The sequence below is a fragment of the Ursus arctos genome, unplaced genomic scaffold (assembly GCF_023065955.2).
Source record: "Ursus arctos isolate Adak ecotype North America unplaced genomic scaffold, UrsArc2.0 scaffold_19, whole genome shotgun sequence".
Lineage (NCBI taxonomy): Eukaryota > Metazoa > Chordata > Mammalia > Carnivora > Ursidae > Ursus > Ursus arctos.
Genome location: NW_026622863.1, coordinates 3,524,361 through 3,552,002, shown reverse-complemented (window position 1 = coordinate 3,552,002; position 27,642 = coordinate 3,524,361). Strand labels below are relative to the sequence as shown.

Genomic DNA, 27,642 nt, shown 5'->3' with positions numbered 1-27,642 from the left:
CCACCTGAGACCCAACTGGAGGAGGGCCCGGGCCTTCTGTCCTTCCCACCTATCTCCAGGGAGGCCAGGTGTGGGTTTTGCCTTGTGCCTTGTTCTCCCCAGTGTGTGAAGACACATTAGGCACCCCCCCCCGACATCGTTGGCATGAGTGGGGCTATCCTGACTGTCTTTGAGCGGAGCGTCCATTGCCGTCATCCGATCCTCAATAGAGCACCTGACCCCAAGGTGCGGGTCCCCTCCGGGCTGCACCTGCTTTATTCCAGGGCTCCTGAAGGTACCCCCGGCTTTTGATTGTTAAGGCAGAGTTTTGTGTGAACTTGCTGCCCCCACCCCCGCATACTGGAACTGAGGCCCCTGACACTGGAAGGGAGGAGGCGAGGATGGCCAGTTCAGACAACAAGACGGGAGGTTTGGGAGCCCAGGGTGCCCTCCCTCTGCTCCCCCTTTTCCTGAGGGCTCTGTGTTGGTGGGGAATGGGCTTCCTCCTGGATAGAGTCACCAGGTGTCGGCAGCAGTGGGGGGCCTCCCCAGCTGGCCGGGTGGGAGCTTTGTGCCCCAGACCTCAGCAGGCTCCCGCCAGCGGTGCTGACAGACTTCGGTGGTCAGCAGGCCCTGTAGTCAGCACTCAGGCCTCACCAGGGCCCCATCTGCTCCTTTTCCGCATCAACACTGTGTTCGTAGGACAGGCTTGTCATTCATTCATTCTTTGCATAAGTGAACAGCCAGGCTGCTCTCTCTAGGTGCTGGGGACAAAAATCCTGCCCTTCCATAGCTTACCTTCCAGTGCAGTGCTGTCCGGTGGAATGTTTGACGATGGTGGAATGTTCTAGAGAGTCGATGCCCAAATTGCTAGCCACCACCGATGTGGAGCTGTGGAGGACTTGAAATGTGACTACCTTGACTGGGGAGCGAAGCTCTCCTTTCATTGACTTTTAATTTATTTCAGTGGGGCACCTGTGGCCAGTGGCCACCCCACCCCTGAACAGCATAGATCGAGTGGAAAGAAAACTCACAGCAAGAGCAGGTTTCTACCTGGTTTTCCTCTCCAGACCCCCTGACCGTGTGCCAGGACTTCCGGGAGTGTCCGTGGGGCTTTGCCTTTAACACGGCAGGTGCACGCCACCAGAAAGCAGCCTCTTGAGGACAGGGACCACCTCTTAGGTTGGTTCTTACGTTTCATGTCCCGCCCTGAGCTTGGCATTTCAGCAGCCGCTAATACTTGGGTGATGAATGCAGGCATAAACGAATGCATGACAGTCCCAGGGCTGCCATTTGCCAGCTGTGTGACTGTGGGCAAGTTACTTAACCTCTCTGTGCTTCTGTCAACAACAGTAACAACAGCATTACCTCACAGGGTTGTTATGAGGCTTATGGGGGGGAGAAACCCAAGCATTTGGAGTGGGGTGTGGCAGGGACACTCTGTAGGTGCTTTTAGACGCTGCTTTTATTAGTAATAGAGGAAGCTAGCCTGGAGTGGCGGTTCCCGGGCGTTTCCAGCAGCTGCTCGTTTCTCTCCAGGCCCCTCCTTCCTCTGCTCAGCCATCTTGAGGAGACCTGGGCCACATTTGGGTATTAGTGTCACCTCCACTTTCAGAGCTGCAAGGAACGGAGGACTCATCTCTGGTCCCTTTGTTTGGAAACTGAGCCCAGAGACCACCGTGACCTGGCTGGGATCACACAGCCTCTTGGCCTGTCCCAGAGCTGGGACCATCCTGGGTGTCCCAAGTTCTGACTAGCAGGTCACTGTTGGTGGCTGTCACCTGCCTGAGCAGACCCGTCCTCACCGGGCAGTTCCGCTGACAGCTGCCTGTGCGCATCTGCTCCCCCTGGGGCAGTCCATCAGAGGGACAGGCTCAGGAAGAGAGGGAATGCCCTGCCCTCCAGGAGGGAAGCTGGCCTGGCAGGCTGGGGGGTTTGACCCTCTGGAGGCTGACCTGGCCTGGCCACATCTGGCCCTGCGGGCTCTCAGCAAGGCCACTCGGGCAAGTAACTTAACCTCATTAAGCCTCAGTTTCCTAATCTGTAAAATGGGGCCACTGGTGCCCGCCTCCCAAGTGGTGGTGAAGAACAAATGAGATAATTCACAGCAAAGTGCTGAGCCAGGGCGGAGGCTGCGGGCGGGGGCTGCGGCTTCGGGGAACCCTGGAAGTCGCTGGTGTTCTAGGGCCTTGGATGGAGGCGCCCAGCCGCTCCTGTCCCCACACCCCTCGGATTCCCCAGATGCCCTCACAGCGCCTGGAGCATGGCTGCCCGTGGCCTTGGTACTTGGAGTCAGCATGTCCGGTCCAGCCTGGCCTGCAAGTCACCCCCGGGGGCCAGCTGCCTTGACTCTCCTCCCAGGGCCTGATGTCATCACTCAGGGCAGCCTGGGGGCCTGAGCAGGGAGGTGCGGTTCCCACAGCCAGATCCTCCTTCCCTCCCCTGCTCCCCATCCCCTTCCCCTCCATTCTCTCTCTCCCTCCTGCTTCCCCCCCCCCCAGCCCGGCCCCTTAGCCTCCCCTCCCCCCAGGCCCCTCTGCTCCCCCCCCCTCCCCGGGGGGGGGGCTGCCCTGTGCCAGCTCCTGCCTGTGTGAATGTCTAATCTCCAATTTTATTCGCTGGGCTCCAGCCATTTGCATAATCCACATAGTCACCCTGGTTTTAATTGCCCACAACTCTGCAGAAAGATCATGTGGTTAAGTGGTAAATCATAATTAGATAAATAATTGGTTTGGCCACAGCAAGCTGCTTTTGTTACACCTGCCATCTGCTGGACCCGTTTTTTCTTCTGGCCAGAACAATGCGGTTCTGATGACAGAAGCATGCTGCTTCTCTCTTATGGGGGGCGGGGGGCTGGGGAGGGCGGGCGGTGGGGGGGGTGGGTTGAGTGGAGGGGCTCGGAAGCAGAGCCTGGAAAATTGCCCGGTTGCTGGGGTCCGCGCCTGGCCTGCGTCTCTCTCGTTCGCCATTCATTACCCGGCTTGGTTAATGCGTCAGAGTGGCAAATTTGACTTCTTTGCAGAAAAGGGAGGGAGGAGAGGCCTGGGGGAGGGAGGGACCGGTGGGGGCTGCCCAAGGCTTGGCCTGCTTGAGGTCTGCGGGGCGGCTCTGACAGCCAGGGCAGGAGGCCCGCTGTGGAGGGCCCGGGCCCGATCCTGGGGCGCCGGCGGGCCAGGTGGGCAGGGGTTAGAACCCTCAGATCTCTGCCCACTGCGGTCAGCTTCTCCATCTGCTCTTCGCTGGAGGCGTTTTTTATTTTCCGTGCTGCAGGCCCCATCTGTGAGCCCAGGAGTCTCCAGGGGAATTGGGGATCCTGGGCTGGCCAGGTCGCCTGGCCGGGGCCTTCTGCAGGGGCTGCCTGCCTTCCACACATCTCTTCCCCCAAGCCTCGGTCCCTGGACCATGAGAAGCTGCTTCAGACTGTCCTTTGTTCGCTCATTCATCTGTGCATTCATTCGTTCAGCAGACGTGGGATGAGCGTTTTCCTACGATCTGAGTGGGTTCTAGATGGACCCACGGGGTCACCCTTGCTGTGGGACTTGAGCGTGCTCCCTGGCTGTTACTTCATCTGTAGAATGGGACCGTACTCCTCTGCCTGCAGGCTTGCTGGGAGCGTCAAAGAGCATGAGAGGGATGAAGTCCTTCAGGCGACGCCTGGCTGAGTACCTGTGACCGCCAAGGTGCGCGATGGCTCATTATGGGGACGGCGCTGGCACTGCCCTCCTCTAGCCATCACGGGGGCCCAGGAGGCCGTGCAGAGGGCTCTCATGGAGAGGCAACCCGTGTGGTGTAAAGGACCCAGGGCAGGAGGAGGCCTGGGGAAGGGACCCCTGGGGGCTTACGGGGAGGAAACTTGGGGGAGGGGGCTGCCATCCCTGCGTCCCCGGTATCTGTGGGGCCAAACCAGCACAGGGGCCCCCTCGCCCGTTCCCTGGCCCCTGTGGGCCCCTCCACGACATAGTGTTGTCGCTCGAAGGCCTTCCCCAGGCCTCGCCAGCTGGCCCTGCCCTGGTTGCACACGCATCCTACACCAGGAAAGACCCCGGAGGTGTCCTTTATGTGGGGGGCTCGGCCTGTAGTTGTCAGCCTGAGAGCTCAATGCCCCTTTCCCGATTCAGAGATGTAGCCCAGGGGAGAGTGATGTGCCTCCCGGCCGGGAACCCCTAAGACAGTTTCCCCGCTCTCGAGTGTCATGATCTTATTGACCAGAAAACATTGGTATCTTCCTTCCTGAAAACCCACTGAGGCCTGTTGGGTGAGCTCTGGACACGGTCCCTGTGGCTGGGACTTCGGATGTCAAATGTTTCCTGGTTTCCATCCGTCCACGCGTCCATGAGAACCACCTTCCTTCCTTGCTCCCTTCCATCCATCTGCTCCTCCATCCGTAATCACTGTACGAGGTCCCTAAGTGGGCTCTTCTCTCTGGCAGCCTGGGCTGCCCCTCCCGCTGCTGTGTCCCACCTCTGGGAAACATGCATCTGTTCCTCTCACTCCATTGCGATGTGTCCCCCTAAAGGGAGTGGGGGAACCTCAGCCACTGACCCCCTGCTAACTCAGGAAATGAGGCCTCAAGGCACTTTCCCAGAAAGGAGATTTCTCAGACCCCTGTGATGTCTCTAGAGCGTGGCTTTCCAGGAGACCCCCTTGAGGGCAGATGGGGGTCTGAACTCACCGTAGCTCCGTGCCCCATTCTTCTGGAAGCCCTGAGTTCAAATATTCAGATGATTTTCTCCATGAGCCCACTATGTACCTTTCGGGCTGAATATTAATCCTGTGGCTCAGAAAAGGGGTTATTTTCATATTCCCTGCTGTCCAGTACAGTAGTCACCGGTCATGCGTGGCTAATTGAATTTAAAATTTTGCATTTTAAATTGGTTAGAATCAGGGGCGCCTGGGTGGCTTCATTGGTTAAGCATCTTACTCTTGGTGTCAGCTCAGGTCTTGATCTCAGGGTCGAGACTTCAAGCCCCCGCGTCAGGCTCCATGCTGGGTGGAGAGCCTACATTAAAACGAAAAATTGAATAAATAAAAATAAATTAGTTAAAATTAAAACTTCAGCCCCTTGGGTTCACTGGCCATATTTCAAGTGCTCAGCAGCCACATGTGGCCGGTGACAACCAGAAGGGACAGCTCAGAGAACATTTCAGTCATCCAGAAAGTTCTATGGGACCACGCTGTCTTAAGCATTCACGTATGTGCAGTCTTAACTGAAAGGCCATCCTTGGCTGCTACTGGTCTTGGGTTAGAACTTTTTGGATTCTCCCACTAGGAGGGGAGGTCTGAGCTGGGAGTCAGATTTGAATTTTCCTCTTGTCTCTGGGGCTCTGTCACTTGGATCCCATCACTGAACCTCTCTGGACTGTAGAGGTCAGATTTGTGGGGGCGTGTGCAGGGGGTGTCCCTGCTGCCTTCTAGAATGGTAGGGGGAAAGCAAGACACAGGCCAGCATGGATTTGGAGTGCTCCCCGGGCTCGGAGAGGATGGGCTTGTTAACAGAACATAAAAACATAAAAGTGGAGAGATGTGGTTCCTCTGGCCTGACTCTGGGCGGTCTCAGGGAGAATGTTTACCCCTTCTGCAGAGACAGTGTGCAAGGAAAAATGTTTTTCTTTCTGCTGGGCCTGCGTCCTGTCTGCTGTTTGCTCACCGTGTCATCTCTCAGAGAGCATGCTGGACAAGGCGTCCTCGAGGCTGTTTGCTGCAGATTCCTGCCGTCTACATCCCGTGGGCTGCGCTCAGATGTGTCCACAGTGTGGGCTGCCCGCCCGCCACGGGAAAGGAGTGCGGGCCTGGTCACGTGGGGAGGGGTGCGTGTGCCCCCCGGCCTGGGTTTCTCCCCACCGGTCAGCAGGTGGTGGTTTCACAGGAGTGCCCCCACCCCTCCCAGAGAGCCTGACTTTCTAGCTCTGTGTCCTGCCTCCAGACGTGCACAGTGAAAACAACTTTGATCTTTCAGGAATTGCCAGGATAATTTACAGGTGCTAATGAAAGCACAGCCCCCCAGAGAGCTGAGTGGGGACACCTAATCCCCCCTGAACCCCGGGTCCCTCAGCCATCTCTGAGGATCCAGGCCAACGCCAGGGAAGTGTACTTCCTGGGTAACTGGGTAGCCAGGAAGGGAAGGAGCTCCTGGGCAGGGCCCCCCAGGTAGACGCTTTGGGCTGGGGCTGCTCCCCCAACAGCTGAGCTCTGGGGAGGGGTGGCTTGGCTGGTCTGAGCTTGGAAATCCATTCTCCCAAAAGTTCCGTGCAGATGGGCTCCTGGGCACCAGCCCCCTGGTCTCTGCAAGTGGTACTTGAATGAGCGTGCACGGGCCACGCAGTGACAGAGCCCGTGGGTGGATCAGGGTGACAGGGCAGGGGGTGGCTCCCGCAGCCCCAGTGCCGTGGCGCTCCCCACACCCTCCTCCCTCCCACCCCCCCTAATTATTTTTCTTGGATATTGTGAATTAAATCTTACAGTAACCACAGGAGACAGCTCTGGGTACGGCCCTGCTCACATCTCCATGCGCCGATAGAAGTTGTTAAATGAATAATGTTTACTTACGCTGGGGACCCAATTCTCTCTGAATATAATTCCCCTTCGAGTTCCAGGGAGCTTCCTGGAGAAACCGTAAAAATAATAAACACGTCTCCATATCAGAGGTTGGCAATGCTGCTTTGAATTCTTTTGGGGGAAGAGAGGCGGGGAAGAAATAAATTAAAATTAATTTTTAAAGAGGATCACGCCACAAGTCAGATGACAAAGCAAGCTGGAATGACAGACAGGGAGGTTCTGGAAGGGGCGAGCCCCAGGGCTCCCCCCATTCAGAGTGGGGCAGGCTTACCTGCTGAAAATGTAGGTTCCCGGACCCACCCCCAAATCAGAACGTGGGGGTGGGACATGGGGGCAGCAACACCTGGCAGGTGTCAAGTCAGGGGTGGAGTTTGGAGGTCACAGGTTAATGGAGCTGTCCGCCAGGTCTTGAGGGCCACTTCCTGTGCAGGCGCTGCCCTGGCCAGCTGGGACAACAGGTGTCTCCACGTCACCTGACTGCTCTGCATCCCAAGAAGAGTCGCCAGAAACATCAGAGGCAGCCGAGGGGCTGGGAGAAACGCTTTGTACGGCCCCTCCCTCTTTCTCTTCCTCGTTCCTTTAGACGCCAGCCAGCCGCAGTCACCTGTGAGAGAGCCCACGGTCAGGGCCCTGAGACGCTCCTCTCCGTAGGGGGAGGGTGGCAGTCCTCCTACTGTGACAGAAGTCCAGGGCAAGTTCCCCCAGGGAGCATCTGAGGCCACGACCCGGGCCCTGCTCTCTCCCTGTGCCCCGAGAGGCCGTCCAGGTTTTGTGCAAAAGGCACTCGTCCCCCAGCTCTGTGCAGCAGGCTGGCGACACCGGGGTCACCTCCAACAGCGAGGCTTCCAGCCGGGCCGCTTGTAATGTGCCACCCTGGGTCGCAGCAGCACGCAGTGCTCACAGATGGGGTCAGGCGGCGTCGGGACTTTCCCAAGGTCACGAAGCAATTTGCCAGCTGAGCCAGGAATAGAACTCCTGGGCTGGGCCGTGCTAACCCCGAGCTCAAATTGCTAGCCAGGCAGGTCTGTGCGGGGAGCCGCGGGGAGCCGCCCGGGAGCGGGACACGGGTCAGGAGGGAGCCGCCGCTGCCACGAGCCCTATATGTGGGCCAAGGGGAGGGGCTGGGAGCTGCCATCCCTCGCGGAGGGTGAAGGCCGGAGCCTTCTCCGGTATCGCCGTCATTCCTGCAAGAGGAGGCTGGTTTGAACTCTGGTCCAGAGGTTGGTGTTAAGTGGGGATGGCAGAGTGGAAGGCTCCCACGGTGATCCTGTCTGTGTATTTCTTTTAAGATCATCGGGGAGTGTTTTAAGAAAAAAAACCCAAAACCCCAATAATTCAGCATTTGTTTTCCTGGGGACTCTGCAGAATGTTCTAGCTACTCTTAGGGGGAGGGATTGGTGTGGCATCGAAGATGTGGACTCTGTAAGCGTCGGTGGGAAAAAATCCATCCGCATCAGCTCTGGGAAGGCGCTCAGTATTCTAGAAAGCGAGGGCTCCAAGTGTATGTTCCAGGAGGTTCCTGTGTTCTGTTTTTGGCTGGGTTTATTTTTGGGGCAGGAGGGATGCGTGCAGCATTTGTTGCTGATCAGGGTTTGTGTCCTCCTAGGGGCTTCCTAATTTCCTTTAAATCAGTTCAGCAAACGTTTATTTAAGAGCTTGTGAAGGCCCAGCAATAAGTAAGGCCCGCTTCCTCTCCAGTGGCTCGGCCTCTCCAGAGCGCAGGGCAGGTAGGTAGTAAAGAACGGGCAAGTCACCCCGGGTATGGGAAGGTCAACTTCCACTAGAGGGGGTTAGAGTCACATCCAGGAAGGCTACTCGGAGGAGGTGAGTACAGCCAGAGCCAAGGTAAGAGACGCTCTTCGTCCACATTAACCTGTCTAGGGAGGATGGCAGGCCACAGGACAGGCCGGTGTGGTGGGGCCCGGTGTGTCTAAAGAGGCTACGTGAGACACTTCTGGAGCGGACTGTGTGGGGAGGTTGGAAAGGTGGGGTGGCTGGTGCGGGGATCTGCATGTTGGGATTGGAAAGATGGGGGCCTGGGGTCTTGAGGGTGAAGGTGGAGACCCAAAGCAGGAGAGGTGGGGTCAGAGGGGTGGGAGGGTCAGAGCCCAGGAGGGATGCTGGAGGAAGTCCAGGAGGGCGCTGGGTCACAGTGGGACACCCGGGTTGAGAGTGGGGTGAGGCAGGGCAACCTTTGGTGGCAAGTGGATGCCCAAGTGGGAAGCTGGAGCTTGGGAACAGGTGTCTCAGGATGGGAGCATTGCAGACTGGGGCTGGAAGGGCCACACAGGAGGAAACCCGAAGGCCCTTCTTGGTACCCGCAGGTAGAAATTGAGAGGGGAGGACAATGCAGGGGGCAACGCCTCCCACTTTCTATGCAGGGGTGGGGTGGTGGTGGGGAGGCTGGGGACACCCAGAGGCGTCTGAGACTGCCTCCTCCTTGGCACCAGCAGCTTCCAGCTGTGAAAATGACAACTTCAGTGTAATCCTTCCTCTTTGATTATTTCCATTTGTGAGACCGAATTATAAAGACATAAATACAGCGAGAGTTGGAGCGAGGGGCTCCTCACAGCATCTGGGGGAGACCAAGCCCTGGCATTGACCTCTGTCCAGGCCCCCCGGCTGGCAGTGGGGGCCCGAGGCCGGGTGTGGGGGGTTCGGTCCTCTGCTCATATCAGGTCTTGGTGTCTGTGTGCGTTGCTTGTCCAGTTGGCGGGCGGTAAGGGCAACTGGGATTTTATTGTCCTGGTGACAGTTTGGGATTTTAATGACAGGCCATAGATTAATTAATCCAGAAATTTGTCAGGCACTGACGTCCTGAAAGGTTGGGGCGGGGAGTTGCAGAGCAGTCTGAGGGGAGGGTGCAGGGTTCACCCCAGCTCAGCCTCCTGCCCCAAGAGCAGCATGCGTGGCACAAAGTAGGCACCGGGCGAACCCTGGCTGCTGCCTGGCTGGTTCGCAGCCCCCCCCCCCCCCGCACCGAGGGGGAGGGTTGAAGGCCCTAGGAGATGGGGCAGCATCGGGGTGCACGCCTGTGTGCAAATTCAGAGGAGGGGACCATTCTTCAGGGCGATTTGGTCCTTCAAGAACTCTGAAGGCTTTGAAACGCAGAGAAAATCAGGTAATGGATGCCCTGAAGTAAGTTTCTGAGGATCCCTTAGGAGTGGGAGTGGTTACTCCCGGTGACCCTGCGGACCTCGGCCAGGCCGGGATTCTGGCACATCTCCTGGTCTGTTGCTGAGCGGGGTTAAGTGACTGGGCCCACCCAGATCTGTCTGGGACTCAGGGTGACTCGAGGTCCCAAGGTCCCTCTCCCAGTGCTCTCCGGGCCTGTGGCCTGCTTGCATGAGGGGCTGGGCGGGGGTCCAGGCGCATTGTCCAATGAGCCTACTGGCCCGGGAGAGGAAAACCCCTCACCCAGCGCAAGGGCCGCTGACTAATTTTTACAAAGAAGGGCTGTTCCTGCGAAGCTCTTGAGGGAACCACCCAGATTTCTGGGTGCACTGGGCGTCCAGGCGCAGAAGGTGGAAATGGGCCTCTACAGCGGTCGGTGTGTGGGGTTATGGGAGCGCTCTTGCCACCCCACAGTAAGGGCACACACGGGGTGGGGGGGCATCCAGGGCTGGAAGGCTTCCCCACCACCAGTGACCTGCCCTGCGTCTAGCTTCCCTGGTCCCCCAGGCCTGCCCAGATCACAGCTGGCTGCTTTCCAGCCGGGTGTGGCCAGGTGGCAGGAGCCTGCTCTGAGACAGGTGTGTGCCTTTCCATGGCATGACCTCCAGCTGCTCAGCGCGTGGGCAAGGCCTGCCCTCCCCCTGGAGCCCAGAACTGCTGATAAGGCAAAACCGAGCACTGTGCACCCCCGCCCCCCCCTTGAGGGCTCAGAGGTCTGGTCTTCAGAGACAGCACTGAACGGGTCTGTGTGGGGGGCAGGGAGAGGCTGGGGGTGGAAAAAGGCCCGGGAAGCAAAATAAGCTTGAACAGCTCTGGTTTCTCTGGAATCACCTCAGGGGGCCGGGTGGGGGGAAGGGAGTTTCCAGGGGATGTCTGTCTCCAGGTCTCCAGGCGGTGTCTGCTTGGGGGCTCTCTACAAACTGCGGGCCCTGCCTTGCGGCCCCTCCCCGGGACAAGCAAGGGGGCTTCAGCTAGGATCTTTTTTTAAAACGGAGGTAGGATTCACGTAACAGTAGGATTAACCATTTTAAAGTGACCTCTTCGGAGCCATTGAATACATTCACGAAGTTTTGTAACCGCCACCTCTAAAAATGCTTTTTCTCCCTAAGAGGAAACCCTGTCCCCATTGGCACACACTCCCAGTCCCTGTCCCCCAGCCCCTGGCAATGAGTAACTCCTGTGTCTTTACCTATTCTGGATTTGGTGGGGGTGGAATCACATGAGAGGTGGCCCTTTGGGACGGGCTTCTGTCCCCCGGTGTGCTGCCTTCAAGGTGCTTCCCTGTGGGACCGCGTGTCACTCTCTCCTCCTTTGCACGGCTGAGTAACATTCCAGGGTGTGGATAACCCATGGGGTTTTAATATCCCCTGGTCAGTTGATGGACATTTAGGTCGTTCGCACCTTCTGGCCGCTAACGAACGACGCTGCCCCGGATGTTCAGATGTTCGTGCCCAGCGTGGTGCGGACGTGTTTCCCCCGCTCTGGGGAGACACCCCACTGTAGCCTGCGCCCAGACTCTACTCCCTTTTGTGGCTGGATAAAAGTCCCCTGTGTGGCTAGACCATGTTTGTTCATCCACTCATCTTGCCCCCCCCCCCATTTGGGTGGGTTGAGGTTTTGGGGGGTTTTTTTAGTTTATTTTTAAAGATTTTATTTGGGAGCGAGCAAGCACGAGTGAGGGGCAGAGGCAGAAAGAGAGGGAGAAGCAGATTCCCCGCTGAGCAGAGAGCCCGATGGTGCAGAGCTCCATCCCAGGGGGATATCTAAAGATCCATCTCTGGGAAGGACGTGCTGTGACGAGGTGCTGCCAGCGTCAAAAATAAGTGGCAAAACCAAGAGACTTGGGTGGCCTGGCAGGCTCCACCCTCCGTCTTGTCTGCAAGGAGCCTGCAGGAGACCCACCAGCAGGACTGACTCTGAGGCCTCCACAGGGGACATGGTGCGTGATTATTGGGCTCCCGAAGGCCTCTTCCTGCGTGTGGGCAAAGGGAGGGCCGTTCCTGCCACGACCTGCAAGAGAGAGCATGCCAGGCCGGTGCTGCATCCCTGCCAGGCCTGACAGCCCCCACCCCCAGGAGCTGGCGCACTCTCCCGCCCAGCCCCCCGCCTGAGAAGCGCTTCCCGGTAAGACTTCTCTTTTGCAGCTGTCCTTCCACCCGGTTCCTCCTTGCACCCAATGTAAGCAGTTCTGTTGAGCTGCAGCTGTGTCCCAGGCACTGTGCAAGGCTCCCGTAGTTTATTATCCTGTTGAGGCCTCCCTAAAGCAGGGGAAAGGGGGTGTTGCTCGCCTGTCAACAGCAGGCACCGTCAATGCGGGGTGAGGTGGCAGTTTGCCCAGCCGGCTGGGCCAGTGGTCCTGCAGGCTTATTTAGGCCAATACATCTGGCCTCAGGGCCTCAGCCCCCTCAGCAGTTTGCTCTTCAGATGATCATTGAATGAGGTTAACAAAGATGCACAGGAGGTTATGTTGAGGAAGAGAGAGTGGAAAAACCTGCTGGGGGTGTGGACACAGGTCAGGGGCTCAAGGGGGAGGTGATGGTGGAAAAACCGCTCATCTGGGGCCTTGAATGCCCAGCCAGGACACTGGTGGCCCAGCAGGCCAGATGGCACTGCTTGGACTGTACGCTCCGGACGAGAACAGAGGTCTTGAGGAGGGCTGACGCCACTGTAAATGAGACAGGGGGCATGTTTCTGGTGGGGTTTTTGCTTAATTGACATCATTGGCCACCATTTTGGGCCGTCCCTGCCCCAGAAGCTTCTGCTCCTGCCCTGGGAGCACGCACCTGTCCCGTGGCGTAGGCCTGCCAGGTAGACAGGCTTCGGCGCTGAGGGATCCTGAGTGCTCTGTGATTTCCTGAAAGTCTGCTGAAATGAGGCCACTCAGGAACAGACTCTCTCCTGCTTTACATCTCAGACGTTGACAGTAGGAAAATGTGGCCAGGTTTCTCTCAAATATGAAAAATGGGAAGTAGGCAAGCCAGGAAATGAAGCCCGGCCCCCCACCCCAGACAGCAGTGTGGAGGAGGAGGTGCCCCGGGCAACCCTGGAAAGTGGGGTGATGTCTCTGCGCCTCCATTTCCTCATCCGGGCGGTGGGGTGGCACCACCCCAGAGGGCTCTGAATGCGGAAGGGCTGAAGTGCCCTCACACAGCTGTGCCACTCTTGGGGGCTTTCTTGCTGCAAATCATCTTCTGGCCGGAAGCTGCAGCCAGGGGGAGGGACAGGTTGTAGAGCTGGGGGGGCTGCTAAGGCTCTGCCCAGGTGGCTGGGGGATGGGCAGCGGTTCAGCCAGGCCCCACCCGAGGGTGAGGGGGACCCTGACCCGGGGCGCTTAGCTGGGAAGGAATGCCGAGCTCCCCAGTGGTTGTTAGAGCTAGGAGGGTCAGTGCTTGACCCCGCGGCAGGGCCACCCAGGCGAGTGCTAGCGGACTGGCATCGTGCAGGTAGTGGGGGCCCTCCGGGCGGGGGGTGGGGTGGGGAGTCAGCGGTGGCAGAAAAGCCTCTGTGGACCCCTAGGAGTGGCTGCTCCCCCTCCCTCGACCACCCCCTCCCCCCGCCTTGGCCTGGCCCCGCCGTATAAAGTTTAAAGGTTTTAAATGCAAATATTTCTCTTTTATAGATGCCAGCTGTCTCCAGAGAGCGCGTTTCCTTGCAGCTCAACTTTATTGTCCAATTAGCTTCCCATATCTGGGTACCGGGGAGCCTGGGGGCTGGGGGAGGGGCTCGGCTCCTGCGGCGGGGCGGGGCTGGAAGCTGCCCCCAGGGGACCCGGGCTGGGGCGGGTGGGGGGGGAGCCCCCTTTCAGACTCCCGGCTGGGGCGGGAGAGGCAGGAGCTGGGGCGGGGGCAGTTAGTGGCAGGGGTGTTCTTTTCTTATTTAAAAGAAATAAAGGCAGCCCGCCCTGCGCACACTGGCTTCCTTTTAGTCCCCGTTGAGTGTCCCCTCCCCGCCTGCTTCCTAGCCGCGCGGCGGCTTCCCCATTCACCGGGGCTCGGCGGCGCTCACAAAGCGAGGCAATTAGAATTGAAAATCTATGCAAAACAGCTGTTAACTGATTGTAAGGGAGTGCAGCTGTGTGCCGAGTGCAGCTTGGAGGCTGGCGGAAGGGCAGGAAGTGCTGGGGCAGCCCGGGGTTAAGAGGCAAACTCCTGTCACCTCGGCCAAGGGAACCGACCGAGCCTTAACCCTTGCTGCTCCCCCGCAGGTGACCTTGGCCCCCCCCCCCGGGAGCCAGCTCGTCCCCCCAGCACCCTCGGATGTGGGGGGCAGCTGGCTCTGCCCTCAGCAGGGTCCACGGGGCTGGGGAGGGCGGGCAGGCGAGCTTCCTTCCCCCACCACCCTCTGCGGCAGCTCTTTGCCTCCATTTACCCATTCAGCAGATCTGCGTGAAGTCAGCGCAGGAGTGTGCCGGGGTGCTGGGGCCAAGTCACAACTACATGGAGTCCCTCTGCCCTCCAGCCTGTCTTGTGGGAGATGGGAGCGTGGGGCTCCAGCCTCCACCTGGAGATGGGACACCCCTCTCCCAGCCTGTTAAGGATGCTCCCTCCTGGCCCAGACGGGGGCTCTGTAGGGTGGCCTGGGGATCTGTATTTCTCAAACACAGACACCCCCCCACACACACCTTTGTCTGTCTAAGACCTACTGCAGTTGGGACCCAGTGCCTGGAGGGATAAATTCCAGAGGCGGGGATGGGAAGAGCCTTGGAAGAGATAAGATTTGAGCCCAGCTCAAGGGCAGGCTGTAGGTGGAGGGGGCACCTGGGGAGACCCTCTGCCCAGCAGCCCTTGGTGTTCATGTGACTCCCCTGGGCTGGTCACCTTGGAGAGGATGGACCACTCATGCTGAGGGGCTGCACAAATGCCCAGGTGTCAGGCTCTGGGTGATGGGTACCCCCAACCCCCCAGGTGTATCTGCAACAGGTAATCACAGACACAGGCCAGGTATAGGCAGACAGCTGGGCTCTGGATCAAGCTTGGATCTAATTTGTTGTACCCTAGGCAAGTCAACCTCCTCTGGTCTCCTAGCCAGGCTTTGTAATGGAGGTCACGCAGCCCACCTTGCAAGACCTAGGGTGAGCTGTCTTGGCACAAGTTGGGTGTTTGGTAAATGGCAAAAGCCAAACTCCCTTCCCACCCACAACGCCCTGACGCTTAATGTGCTGACACAGGTGCTGAATGAGGCGCCTGTGGCCCTGTGACGGTGGCGGTGTCCTCGTGTGCTGGGAACACCTGGTCAGGGCCGAGGGCGCTGTTAAACTCCTTGTGCCTCCCGCTAACCCCACAAGGACTCTGGATAATCCTCTGTGGTGTCAAGGCGCCATCAGAGACGACACGCTGGCCCCTGTGCTGGGACTTGGTGCCTACATTTCTGGCAACCTCACCTGGCCCAACTGGGTACACGCGCTCGTGGCTTCCCAGTGCCTTGCTGTCCTGCAACCCCTCTGTCCGCAGCTTGCCGCTGGTGTCTGCTGCCAGGTCTCAGAGCAGCATGCTGACAGCGGTGGGCCTGGCACTTCTGGCTGCCTGTCTGGGAAGGCTAGTGCAGCAGAGCCGGCTCTGTGCATTTGTTGACTGACTGCCCGCCTTCGTGGTCAGAGGCACGCCTTTCCAGACTATCCTTTCCGGGCCTCTCTATCATGGGCTGCCTTCTCAGTTGCTAGCCTTGGGGGCGATTTAAGGGGCCCCCGGGGCTTATCCTTGACTGCCTGCTTTTTTGTCTTTTTGGCTGTGCCGGTTTCACGGTTCGAGGCTCATGGAGGCAGGGCTGGATTTGCAGGGATCCGTCTGAGTAGGTGTTCAGAGCCGGGGGAGGGCCGCCGGACTGGCAGGGGTGTGAGGGGCAGGCAAGCACGCACCTGCATCCTTTTGCCCCTGGCACACAGTGTTGAGGCAGGTGTCCCAGCCCCTGGAGGTGTCCCTGTATCACCCGCGTAGGGCTGGCTCTGGCACCTTGCCCTTTTACCCTGAACCTTTTGTCTCTGCCTTCTGTTTCCGGGCAAATGGGAATGAGGGAGAGGAGGTCCAGGGAGGCAGAACTTTGCCCAGGAAGGCTGCGGGGTGGGAGCTGCTGAAGAGGGAAGAGAAAGAACCGCGCCTGGAGGGAAATGGAGGACCGCCAGCCTGAGAGCCCCGAGCGGCGGGAAATTAGGAGTCAAGCTACAAACCTCGTTAGCGAGGAGCGCGGGCTGCAGGAGAGCAATTCCCACCCTTAAACTCGGAGGCCGTGCTCCCGGATTACTAATTTCCTCGAGCTGGGCTCACTGACAGTGAGTGTCATCCATCTCCCCCGTGCCAGCCCGCCTGGCGGCCGCCAGCACAACCAAAGCAAAGCACACTCCGCCAGCTCGCTGCTGCCTCCCGGTGGTCGCTGCGGTTTCGTGCAGCACCCCCGCTGGCCTCCGCGGCAGTGCCGGGCAAGGAGACTCCAGGTGTGAGCCGCTCCAGGCACGGCTCCATTGCAGCAGTGCCCACGTGACCTTGAGCGACTCGCGGCCTCAACTTCCTCATCTGTGAAACGGGATCAGACCACCCGTCTCGTAATCCAGTAGAACCCGATGTCTATCAGGGATGGAACTGCCAACTCTAAAAATTAGCCAAATTTGTACGGTGGTGCAATTTTTGTTTAGCTCTTGTGGTCCTCTTCAAACAGGTGGAAGAACTTGACTCCTGCTCCCTCACCAGGGCCTCCCAGGGTTGAAGGGAAGTAAGTGGGAGCTCGGTGTCAGGCCCGGTAGGAGGTATTTGGAGGCTGGCCTTGGAGGACCTGGAAGTCCACGCTGGGAGGAGACTCCCGGCCAGGTGCGAGTTGGCCATTTGCATGCTATTCCCCTCCCCTCTCCGCCTCCCCGGCAGCCTGAAATTCAGGTGGGAAAGGGCTGGAACCGCCCCAGAGGTTTTTAATTTTGTTTTTAAGGCCCTAGGCCTGTTGCTGAGTTCCCTCCTGACTCTTCCCTCCCTGCCCCCGCCAGGGTGTCCTGGCGGGGATGGAGGCATCCCCTCCCCCGCGTCCTGGCCGTCTGGGCCGCGGTGAATCGGCCGGCCATTGCTGGGTATAAATTACCGGAGGCCGCGCTGCGGAGGTACTGTGCGGTGCGTGCAGTGTCGCGCGAGGGCTGAGGCCCGCAGGAGGGAGGCGCGTCCCAGAGGAGGCGGGTGGGGAAGGGGAAGCGCCCCTCCCGCGCCGTGTCAGGGCCGACCGGCGCCCGCAGGTAGGAGCCAGTAACGGCCCCTGGCCGGGCCTCGCGGGTCCGTTTCCCTTTTCGTTTGTGGTCGGCCAGGAGCCTTGTGCAAGGAGGGGGTGGCGACCCGCGTGCTCCCCCACTCCGTGTGCCCCAGCTTGCGCCAGGTCGAAGGGGGACCAGGGGAGTGGGTGGCTTGGGGGCGCCTTCGGGGCCCTGCCCCAAGCCCCACAGCGGGCACATAGGCGGGTTCGGCTCCCCGCTGGCGCGGGCCCGAGAGCTCCAGGCCCGCCAGCGTCATCTGGAACAGATGGATGGGGGGTGGCAGGCGCCCAGCGCTCCCTCCCATCGCAATCCGGGCTGGCGCGGGGAGGGAGGGAGAAGGAGGGAGGAAGGCGGGGGAGGCTGGGCCCGCGGCGACGGCAGCGTGCGCCCTTGCCAAGCGCGGCGCGGGCATGTCCCGGGGCAGGTTTGGGGCTGGCAGAAGCGCGGGCTGGCACCTGGGTCCGAAAGTTGAAACCCGCAGCGAGGCGCTGGGGCGGCCGCCTGGGGGTGGGGGTACTGATTTGCCTCCAGGCTCAAAAGTATGAAAGCTGTAGGTTGGAGAGTTTTCAAAAGAGAATGTACAGGGAGAGACCCTGGGGCTTCCGCAACACTGCCGGGAGCTTGGGACGCGCTCGGGGTCAGACCCCGGGGCGCCGGAATGCTTCGAGGCCAGGGGCGTCGGGCGAGGCGTGCCCCATTAACCCGGCGCTTCCTGGAGACGCAGGCGGCGCGGGGGGTGGGCTCCAGGCTGGTTGTAGGCGCCCGCCGCCGGTGGGGGCGGGGCGGAGCGGGGGTGGGGGGAGGAAGGCTGGGGCCCGCAGTCCTTCGCCTTGCCGCCTGTGGGTGCCCAGGAATTTCAGGACGCTCCCTGAGTCATTCCAGTCTGTCAAGTGCCTGGGTGAGGTAGGGTGGGTGGGTGGGGGTGCCAGGAATGGGGAGGCGCTGCGCTGGGGCCGGAGGCCCAGTGGGTCGTGCCAGTTTCTGGAGGCGGGCGGCCTCGCCTCTGACCGCAACCCCAGCTACTTAATGATCCCCCTGGTGGAGCGGCGCCTCCGTGGACTCTCCAGCCTCTGAGACGTAGGTTCTTTAAAGAAGTACCCCCCTGCCCCCCGCATGTGGCCTTCCCAAAAGTTACTTAGAACAACGGGAGGGGGTAGTTCCTAGAATTTTGGCAGGAAGGCGCAGAGGCTTGAGTTTTTCATGTTCAACCCTTTGAAGTTGGGGCAGTAAGGTCACGAATCTCGTGCGGTGCGGTAGGGATGATAAATGGACACAGCCGATCTTGATTTGCCCCCCCACCCCACACTGCGCCGACGCCAACACGCACACCAGCTGAAAAAAGTTGTTCTCCCAAAGGCTTCTAGAACATGTGAGTTGATCCGCTCTTTATTGGGCCTTCTTTGGGCTAGACACTGTTGTAGGCACCGGAGACCCGGCGGTCACGAGACCTTCAAGGGCTCTCTCTGCTCGCGTGGCGGTCATGTTGGAAGCTACTGCTCCCTACTTTTGGAATTAAGTGGCCGGTCTTGAACACCGTTGTACCTGGGACCCCTTAGCAGTCAAGCGAGGGGCCCCCAGGAACCCGAGGGTGGCACTTCCCCCTACCTGCTGGTGTCCTCGGCTCACCTGGCCCACCGGGCTGGGGAGGGGCGTGTGCCCGCGCGGGTGTACCCGGGCGCCTGTCGGTGCGCGCGCGTGTGTTTGTGGCTGAAACCCGACACCTCCCGCTGGCTGAGGTCAGGGAGCCGGGAGCGAGCCAGTGGCCCGGGAGTGGGCGGCGTTGCGCTTGGGTGTGTCCTCGGCGGCGGCGACAGCAGCAGGTGTTTCTTGGCCGGGGCCCCGGAAGCTCCACCTCCCCAGCGGGCCCGAGCCGCCGCCGCCGCCGCCGCGCAGCCCCGGGTGAGATAAGCAGTTTAGACAAACACTGGGCGACGGTGGCTCCAGCATGTGTCAGCCGAGGCGGAGCTGCGGGGCCCTGGCATGAAAGGTGAGCGCGCCGCGCTGGGCGGGGGTGGGGGGAGGTGGTCTTCGTACCCCCCCCCACGCCCACCGTGCCGCCTCCTCGTCCAAGTTCGCGGGTTCCCCGGGGGCGGCCGCCAACGGCTCCCGGGCAACTTCCCCCGGAGTGCGAGCGGCGATAAGAGCCGAGCGAGCGGGCAGGCAACCAAACCCCCCCTTCCCGCGCGGGTCGCAGCCGGGGCTGCCTGGCCCGGGGCGGGGACACAGGCCGCCGCGGGGCTCGGGCTCGGTGGCCGCGTCCAGGGAGGGGCGCGTAAGTGCGCGCGGGCGGCGGGGGGGAGTGGGAAGGTGGGGGGCTCTGGGCGAGCTGTCGACGCTCCGGAGCCGGGGCAAAAACTTTGTGGCGGCCGCGGCGGGAGCGAGGGGGCGGCCGTGCACCCCCGCGGCAGGTGCTGGCGGCGGCTGGGGCGGGCTGGCGGGGAGGGGGTGCGCGGCGGAGCTCGCCGGCTGGGGCCGCGCGGTTAGGGTTTTTGTCTTGGTCCCCTCCCCCTCCCCTCGGAGCCGGGTAGATCGCCGGGAGGGCGGGGCTGCAGGCTCCAGGGTCTCCGACCCCCACGCCTTGCTTCCCAAGGGCGCGCCCGGGGCTCCGCTGCTTCTCTCCTCCCTCCTCTCCCCCACCCCCTCCCCCCGTTGGAGCGGTGCCCCTGCCCCTCCTCCTGCCGAAGATGGCTGCCCCAGCCTCGGAGGTGGGAGGGTGATTGCATCCGCCGCCCCCCACTCGCGCTGCCCTTTTCCCTCCCCAGCCCTTCCTGCTCCGCCTGGATGCGCCTCCCCGCCCCCAGCCCTCCCGGGCCCGCGGCCGCGCTGATGGGCGGCGAGTGGCCCGACCGAGTGGAGCCGATTCAATTATATTGCAGCAGCAGAGACACCTCGGCCGCCCGCCCGCCTCTCCAGCAGGCTAATTAAATTCCCTTCGTGGAGGCGGAGCGGGAGTTGGGCTCGCCCTCCGCAGCTCTGGGTGGGGACAAGGGGACCACTTAGAAGTGTGCAGTGGAGGCTGCTGGCGGCAGGTCGTGGGGAGAAGGGGGTTCTCTGGATTGGGGGAAGAGATGCCAGAACGTTTCCCACCCCCGACTTGATGGGTCTGGGAGGCCCCTTGCGGGAGTGCCAGCTCTAAGTTTTAAGGGCTGTGTGCTTGGTGGGGAAGCACCTGCTGGCCCCCAGCTGGGTGGTGGCTACCAGCCGTGAGCTGAGTCGATTTGGCTGTTGTTTTGTAAACTAGCTTTTGTCTGCAAAGTGCATCTAAAATACATTAAACCCTTGTTAACCCCTGCGGTGCCTTATCTGGGACCCGCACAGGTTGGGGTTTGGAAACAAAAAGCAAGACCACCAGATGAAAAAAAGGACTCCTTTTATGAAGGCGCTGGAACAAAAGGCCGGTGTGCTCTGGGTGGGAACCTCCCGGCCTAAGCCGATTTCTAGGAGGCGGGGATGGTGGGCCAGAAGGTCCTGGTGGGGTGCTTGGCCTGGTTGGCCAACTGGCTCCTCTCCCCTGGGATTCTGTGCCCTCCCCACCAAGGACTGGAGAGCAGGGGGTGGGAAACCCCAGGTGATGATCCTGTTTCTGGATCTGCTTCAGTGTTACTTAAGCTTGGGGCACGTAAAAGTTGCTCGCCCTGTGTTTACAGGCCCCCTCCACCCGCGGGGATGGCGGAACGGGAGGCCCAGGCTGCCGCCTGACTCAGCCGGGCCACGCCACAGGTGAGGGGGCCCTGGGCGCAGGCTCCGACTAGCAGGCTGTGCGTCATCCCAGCCTGCCTGCCGTGCCGGGGAGTCTCCACCCGCCCAGGTGGACGAGGAAGCCGGCTGGCCTGGCTCTGTAAAAGCAGCTGCCTTGGTAGTTTTGAGTAGCCTGGATCGGCACGGGCCTGACCCCTGGGTGAAGGGGTGCAGGAGGCGCCTCGTGGCCGGTGCTGGGTTGGTTTTTGTCACTTGGTCTCCAAGCGGGAGTAGATGGCACGGCGAGGAAGGGGGAAGGTGGGGGCAGCTGGATCCGGCCGGGTTTTGACACTTGGAGGTTTTCTTTCTCTGAACCTTGAGAGCCTCTGAGTCTGGAGCTGGTGAGCAGCTGGGGCTGAGAGCCAGGGTCAGCCCTACCTTGGGAGGGGAAGCTGGGAGGCCCATCCTGCTTCCAGGCACCGGCCTATCTTTGGGGCCAGGCTCCAAGCAAGGCAACAGGCTGCCCTCTGGTACAGGCCCTGACCTGTTGGGGACAGCTTTCAGAGTCCTGGCTTGTCAGAGTTGAAAAGGGTTTATAGATCCCCGGGCTTGGTTTTCTAAAATTGCTAGTGGCCTGGTCTCCCCAAACCCAGTGAGGCCCCAGTGTCTGGGTTCCTGGCCCTAGGCTAGAGAATGCTCGAAGTCCTTCCCCCCGCCCCCAGGTGATCCTAATGTGTGCTGTGGCTGAAAACCAGGCCCCTAACAGGTGGGCAAACAAACTCAGAGGGACATGGGGGCCAGCCCCAAAGCTGACAGAAGGGGACCCCTCTGGAAGCTCCGGGGGGGCTTAGCAAAACTGTCCCCTCAGGCAGTCCTGCCCGTAACTTCCCTGTCTCTGGGGAAGTTCCGGGGCTGCAGGTCCCATAGAGCCTTGTGGTTTCAAAGCAGAAGGCGCCTGCCCCCGGGCTCGGCATCTCCCACCAGAAGCACCAGAGCGAAATCTACACAGCGCCACTCAGTGGCAGACCTGAGACCTGCACCTCCAAACTTGAGCCCTCCCTGGCTCACTTGGTCCCCAACTGCCCTTGACCCTCGGGCAGGTGGTATCGCCCTCCCCTGCTCTGGGCCCCTACCTGGGGGGTGGGTGCTGGTGGCTCCTACGTTTCCAGAAGAATGCAGGTGAGTAAGACCTGGCTGCTACCTCTCTTCTTGCCCCAGGGACTCGTAGGGGCTTGTGGAGTCAGCCAGCAAGGCCGGTTTTTCCTGGCCCCATCTGAAGGCTTGGAATTCCCAGCTTGGGTTACTCGAAGTCCACACTGGGCTGGGGTTGGGTGGTAGCACGTTAATTATCTTTGTTATGGCAACACAAGGAGCCTCCAAACCACAGGGCTGTGTGAGGCCGCCTTCTCCCCTTCGCTGGTGTGTTGGGAGAGCTGGTTTGTAACCTGCAGGGATCCGTGTTGGAGGTGACATTTCAGCTTGGCCACTGCACTGGAGACCGGCCGTCTTGCTTTCATTTCTCTCTCTCTGGGAGTGCAGTGTGGGCCCTCGAGCTGCCGGCTTCACTTCCCCACGCTGGCCCTTCTCCCAGCCGAGGCCACAGGCGGGAGGTGACGTTTCAGAGTGTTCCTGTCAATGAGAATTTATTGAGCGCCTCCTATGAACCCAGCCGGCGCTTGCTGCTGGGAGGTGTAGGGACAGATAACTCAGGAGCGGTCCAGAGCAGCCCTTTGCACGCCTGCCAGAACGCGCGCCGGGGGCCTTTTAATCTGGCCTCTGCCGCTTCTCCCCTCCACTAGCCTCGGGCTCTCGGCCTCGGCTCCGCAGGACCACACCACGCGGCCTCCGTGCTCTGCTCCTATGTCTGCTCAGGCTGCCCCCTGCCTGGGATTCTCCAGGCGGCTCCAAAGCCCCCCAGGGTCCCTGAGACCAGCCCCCCTGCCCTTCCCTTCTTCATGCCTTGAGCATGTTCCAAAGTGCAGAGGGGAAGCAACTGTGGGGCCAGGGGAAGTGAAAGTAGCCTCTGGGGAGCGGGATTGGGGGGGGCAGCCCTGGAGGGAAGGGGGCTGCAGATTATGGGGAGGGGTCCAGGAGAGTGCAAGAGAGGAGATGGGGTTGAACTCGAGGCTCTGTGGGCCCCAGAGGGATTTGGAGATTTATGGGGGTGACTTACTTGAAGGAGATCGGGGTGAGGGGACTCACTCTTGGCCGCACTTGTAAATCACCTGGGGAACATGAAAACACCCAGACCAACCTGTGGCCAATTAAGCCCAGTCTCTAGAAGAGGGGCCCGGACATCTGTACGTCATAACCCCACCCCCTCCCTCACCCCAGGTGCCTGCAGCATGTGGTCAGAGCTGAGTGACCAGTGCCTTCTGCCGGCGGGGGAGTGGGCAGCGCGTAAAGGAGTTCTCTCCTTGGGGAAGGTGGACTGATGCTTTTTAAGGAGAATTGGGGTTCTACCCGGGAAACCAAAGTCTGTCCCTTTCGCCCCAGAGTTACGTGAGGCCACCCAGTGAGCTGGAACCCCTCACCTGACTGGAGGAGGTGGTGGAGACCCCATGATGGGGTCGCTGGATGGCTCTGGGCTCTGCCTTAACCTGGGATGAGATTCTCAGGGTAGTGCTCCTTACCTGGCCCAGGCGAGCTGCAAGCTCTCCTAAGGGGGCCTTCAGATGCAGAGCTGTGTTCGGGTGGATGGCTTCTGTGCTGGTCTGAAGCTCCGGCCAAGCCTTCCAGTGCTGGAACCGGTTCCTCCGGCTGGAGAACTTGATGTCTGTGTGAGGAGTTGCACGTTGATTGTAGTGGCTTCGGGGCTGCCAGAGCCGGGTGTGGGGCATCCCTCCATCTGTACCATGGGGTGCAGAGGCCATCATCGTGTTGAGGATTTAGGGGACACAGATGCCCCACACCTGCCCCTGAATGGACAGCAGCCCAGGGGAGCTGACAACCTTGTAAGCATGAGGTAAGCCCCCAGCAGGCGTCTGCTCTCACTTTTACCGTTCCCGCCAAGGGCCTCTGGGTCTCTGTTTTCTGATCTGTAAAATTGGATGACGAACGGGGGCACCTGTGTCCTCGGATGGTTGAGGTCAAACGCTTTCTCCTAAAGGCTCAGGGTGGTGCCTGGCACAGAGGGCTCTTGTGTGAGGGTGCGTCAAAGAAAACATACCACATCATCCCCTTTTTGGTGACCCCAGTATTCCTGGGGTTTTAATTCATGAAAACCGGAAGGCTCTGTTCTTCCACCCCGAACCTTGCAGCCCTGGATGTGGGAGGGGCTGAGGCCACTTTTCTCACCGAGGCTCACAGGCTCAAGATTCCAGATCAGCTTCTGCTGACCCTCTGGGGCCACCAAAGGCATGTTCTGGAGCTTCCCCAGCCCCCCTGGCCTGGAAACCGCGGATCCGTGCGCACATCCCTTTTCTCAGCCAGCTTGCGGCCCCTCCCCCAGCGCTGCCCTTCCTGTGCTCAGATGATGGGTCTGTGGCCACAGGCAGCAATAAAGGGAACCGATCGGTGAGCTTTTGGTCAGGGCTGTATCGACATTGGGCAGGTTAAGCCGTCCCGGAGGAAAGTCTGTGTGTCAAGCTGAGGAGGACCAGGTGTCCGAGCGAGGTGGGCAGGGGCCTCCTTTGTGCTGAGCCCGGGGCACCAGCTGGCATGCCACCCAGCCCATGGGGGGGCATGCGGATGCCTTCGTGGGACACGCAGCACAGACTGTGTTGTCCTTGAGGAGGGCGTGACTGTGAAGTGGGAATTATCTCCATTTGCCCATTAGCTGGGAGAAATGGGGGCCCCCCAGGGGGCCCATGCCTGCCTGCCCTTCTGTAACTGCTGGTTGGTAGTGAAGGGAAGGAGTGGCGAGTGGGTTCGTCCCACTGAATTCCGGCTTGCATTTAGCTTTGCGTCTTTGTTACCATCTTACGTGTGCTGGGGGTTGGACTATTCATTCACAGACCGGCTCGCCAGCCTGGAAGATACAAAGTTGAATACGTAAAGCCCGAGTTCTCAGCAGGGACTGGTGCCTCCCTGAAGCGCAGGGCTGTGTGATCTCTCCCTGCCACTTCGGGAGTGGGGGGGGGGTCCCCCTGTAACCGAGAAGAAAACAAGCTCGGGATCAGCCCGCAGCGGAATGCCTGGCACCCCTTCTGCCCTCGGCCTCCGGGCCCCATTTGGATAGATGGTCTCTTCAGAGGGATGTCTGGTCAGCCCTGCTTGGGCTCACGGGGGATCGGAGGAGCGAGATTCTGTGTTTTCAATCAGGCAGGTGTCCGGGCCTTTCCTGTCTGAGCACACGGACTTTCCACCTCAGTCACAGGCAGTGCGTTTTAACCCAGTAGCTGGTTTCCAGTGTCGTGTCCCCTCGTGCCATGCTGTGGCTGGTAGGGGGTCCATGCCAGCATGTGACAGTGGGAGCCCTCGGCACACTTCGGGGTATCATGCCACCTGCAGCAAGCCCCTCCCCCCCCAACAGCTGCCGTGGGACTGGCCGGGGGAACAGGTGCCGAGAAGGGCAAGCCTACGTGTAAAGGCTGGGCAGCTAGGAGTGGGGGTCAGGACGGCGCTTCTGCTCACCAGCAGCAACCCAGACCTTTGTTGACCCGATTCTGGCTAAGCGGGCTTCCCTCTGCACCCCTCAACCCTTGGCCCCCAAGAGGGGAAGAAAGCCCTTCATGTAGCCAGCACCCGTTCCTCAGAGCGTTTGTTGCCCCCACCCCCCGGGGGGTCTCCGGGGCAGACTGGGTGCTTCTCGCTGTATGACCCAGAAGAGCTGGGTTTTGCGGTCCCCGAGGGTGAAGCCTGACACCTGTGAGACCCGGTTCTGGGCCTCAGCGTCCCGCTTGGGTTGCAGGAAACTTCCAGGTTCCCAGTTGCAGCCGTGGAGGGATTTGTGTCTAGGAAGTGAAGGTTTCCTTAGGCCTGGACAGTCCACTTCTCAGCAGTTGATGGAGGACAGCTGTGGACAGAAGGCGACCAGCCTGGCTTGCGGCAGGGTTCGCACCGGGAGCTCATGGCTCATGGTGAACCTTCACCTGGGGGCCCTGTTCTGAGGTCGCATTTTGGCCACAGGGTAGTTGGTTTTCTCAGGGGCGGCCGGGGGAGGGGGGGGGAAACATTTACTGAAGTCTGGGCATAGCCCACAGGGCTTTGCAGATGGTACATGAGCCCGGGAGGAAGTACCATTAGAACTTGGATGTTTGGGCTCTTATCTTTGATTCCGCTTATTCCTTTGGCCCAGGTGTGTAATGTTGGGAATGGATGTTAATACTCAGTGTTCTCTACCTAAAGCACTCTGTGCCCTAGGGGTCTCTAACCTGTGTTCGTGGATGCCACACATACGGGGGCTTCTGTGAGCTTGGCAGATCCGTATACAGAATTCAGTAGGTACGTTTCCAGTAGGAGAGGGTCTGGTCTGCCATTTTGACCATTATGATAATGGACCTTTTTCCAAAAGCAGAAATCCGTTTTACGATTTGAGCAGGTCCTGGCTGGAGTGCTCTGGCTTTGAGCCACATGCCTCCTTCCTGGTGGGCCCTCACCTCCAAATCGACCGTGTAGGAGGGTCCAGCTCTAGGGTCCTGTCCATGGTACCCGTCGATCGGTAAGCTCCTACAGATACCATTCATTGCCTAAGCCCACGTAGCTTCACAGCTGGTAAGATACAGCCCTGCATTGAGCAAGCAGACCTGCTGGAGACAGTAGTAGGGAAGGGTGGGGACTTGGGACAGTGGCCGTTCTCAGGGTTAGGGGTTGGTGGCTTCTAATTTTTTAAGAGAAACTGGCATCTTAATTTTGACTGGAAACGTCCTATTTTCAAATCTCAATACATTTGCATTTAAGCAACATGGCTTGACAACAAGCCAAATAAAGACAGGTTGAAGGTCAGAGAAGGCATGCTTAGCCTCTGCCCCCCTGCGTCTAGTTCCCCCCCAATCCCATTACTGATGGGGAAACAGGTTCAGACCTGGCAGGATCCCCCTGAGAAGTGGGGTGGGAGCCAGACCAGGAACTGGTCTTCTGGCTGGTTTTCCAACCTACAGTCTGGTCCCCCGTCTGAGCAGGGATGCTGGGCATCACCCTTTCCCCTCGGGTTTGTGAGGTGCAGCTGGTGTACCTCCGTCCCTGTTCTGTTAGCTGAGGACGTACCCAGTGTCCTTAGGGGCTGGGGCTGCAGGGTTGGGGGGGGACCAAGCCTGCCTTGCACGGGCAGCTTTGTCAACGCCCACTCCGTATTGGAGGGACAGGGCTCTTGATATCCTCTGACCTTCCCTCACCAGAGGGGTAAGGCAGGGGCTGTTGAAACACCCAGACTCCTGGCCCGCACCCAGCCTGAGTGCAGTGAGGGAGCAGGAAGTGGGGTCCAGGCTGGTCAAGCAGTGGCCTGTTTCCTCTCCCCACTGTTTCTCAACGTCTGTCCCGCTTAGTCGGGTTTATCCATTTCAGCAGGACCTGGCCTTGACCCCTGCCCTCCTGGCCTTTTCCCCACCTGCTGCTCCATGGTAAGTTGGAGAATTCAGTGGCTGCCTCCTGGCGGGGTTGGATTTCTCTCCTCCGGGACCTCTCCTCTGCATCGAACACCTTTGACCCCCACCCGCTTCCTGCACCCCGTGCCTCTGGGAGTCCACTGAAAGGACTCCTTTGTGAGTGAGACTCAGCTCAGAGGTGGCCTGGTTAGCTCAGGTGCCATCAGGCACAGAAAAGGGTCCCAATCCAGGCTTGTCACCAGGGCCTCTCGTGGCTCCCAGGTAGATGCTATCCAGCCAGGAGCTGTGGGGAGGTGGGGGTCCCAAAGTCAAATCCTCCTTCTACGGTTTGCCACATGTAAAATGGGTCTGGCACGCAGGTGGGTGCTATCACAGGACTGGGGTCTGCAGAATGGGAGGCGACCCCAGTGGCCCTCGGCAGTGGCCGCCCATCTCCAGGAGGCAGTGGTGTGCGGAAACGGTGGGCGTGGCGTGGGAGGGACCAGGCTGGCTGGGGCCCTCCTCTGCTCAGGCTCCGGCTCTGCCCTGCGGGGTGACTCTGGGCGGCCT

At 60.1% G+C, this 27,642-nt stretch overlaps 1 protein-coding gene across 6 annotated transcripts in view; it reads left to right on the top strand.

Moving 5' to 3' along the window:
- Positions 1–27,642, top strand: part of GSE1 (Gse1 coiled-coil protein) — a 407,885-nt gene that overhangs the window by 335,195 nt on the left and 45,048 nt on the right. Inside the window, exon 1 of one of the 6 annotated variants that reach the window (XM_026494659.4) lies at positions 17,909–18,917. The exons of the other annotated variants lie outside the window; for them this stretch is intronic. Within the exon in view, the coding sequence (XP_026350444.2) occupies positions 18,911–18,917 (7 nt within the window). The 5' untranslated portion in view covers positions 17,909–18,910. Of the gene's footprint in view, positions 1–17,908; positions 18,918–27,642 lie in introns of those variants that run through there. 6 annotated transcript variants of the gene reach the window in all.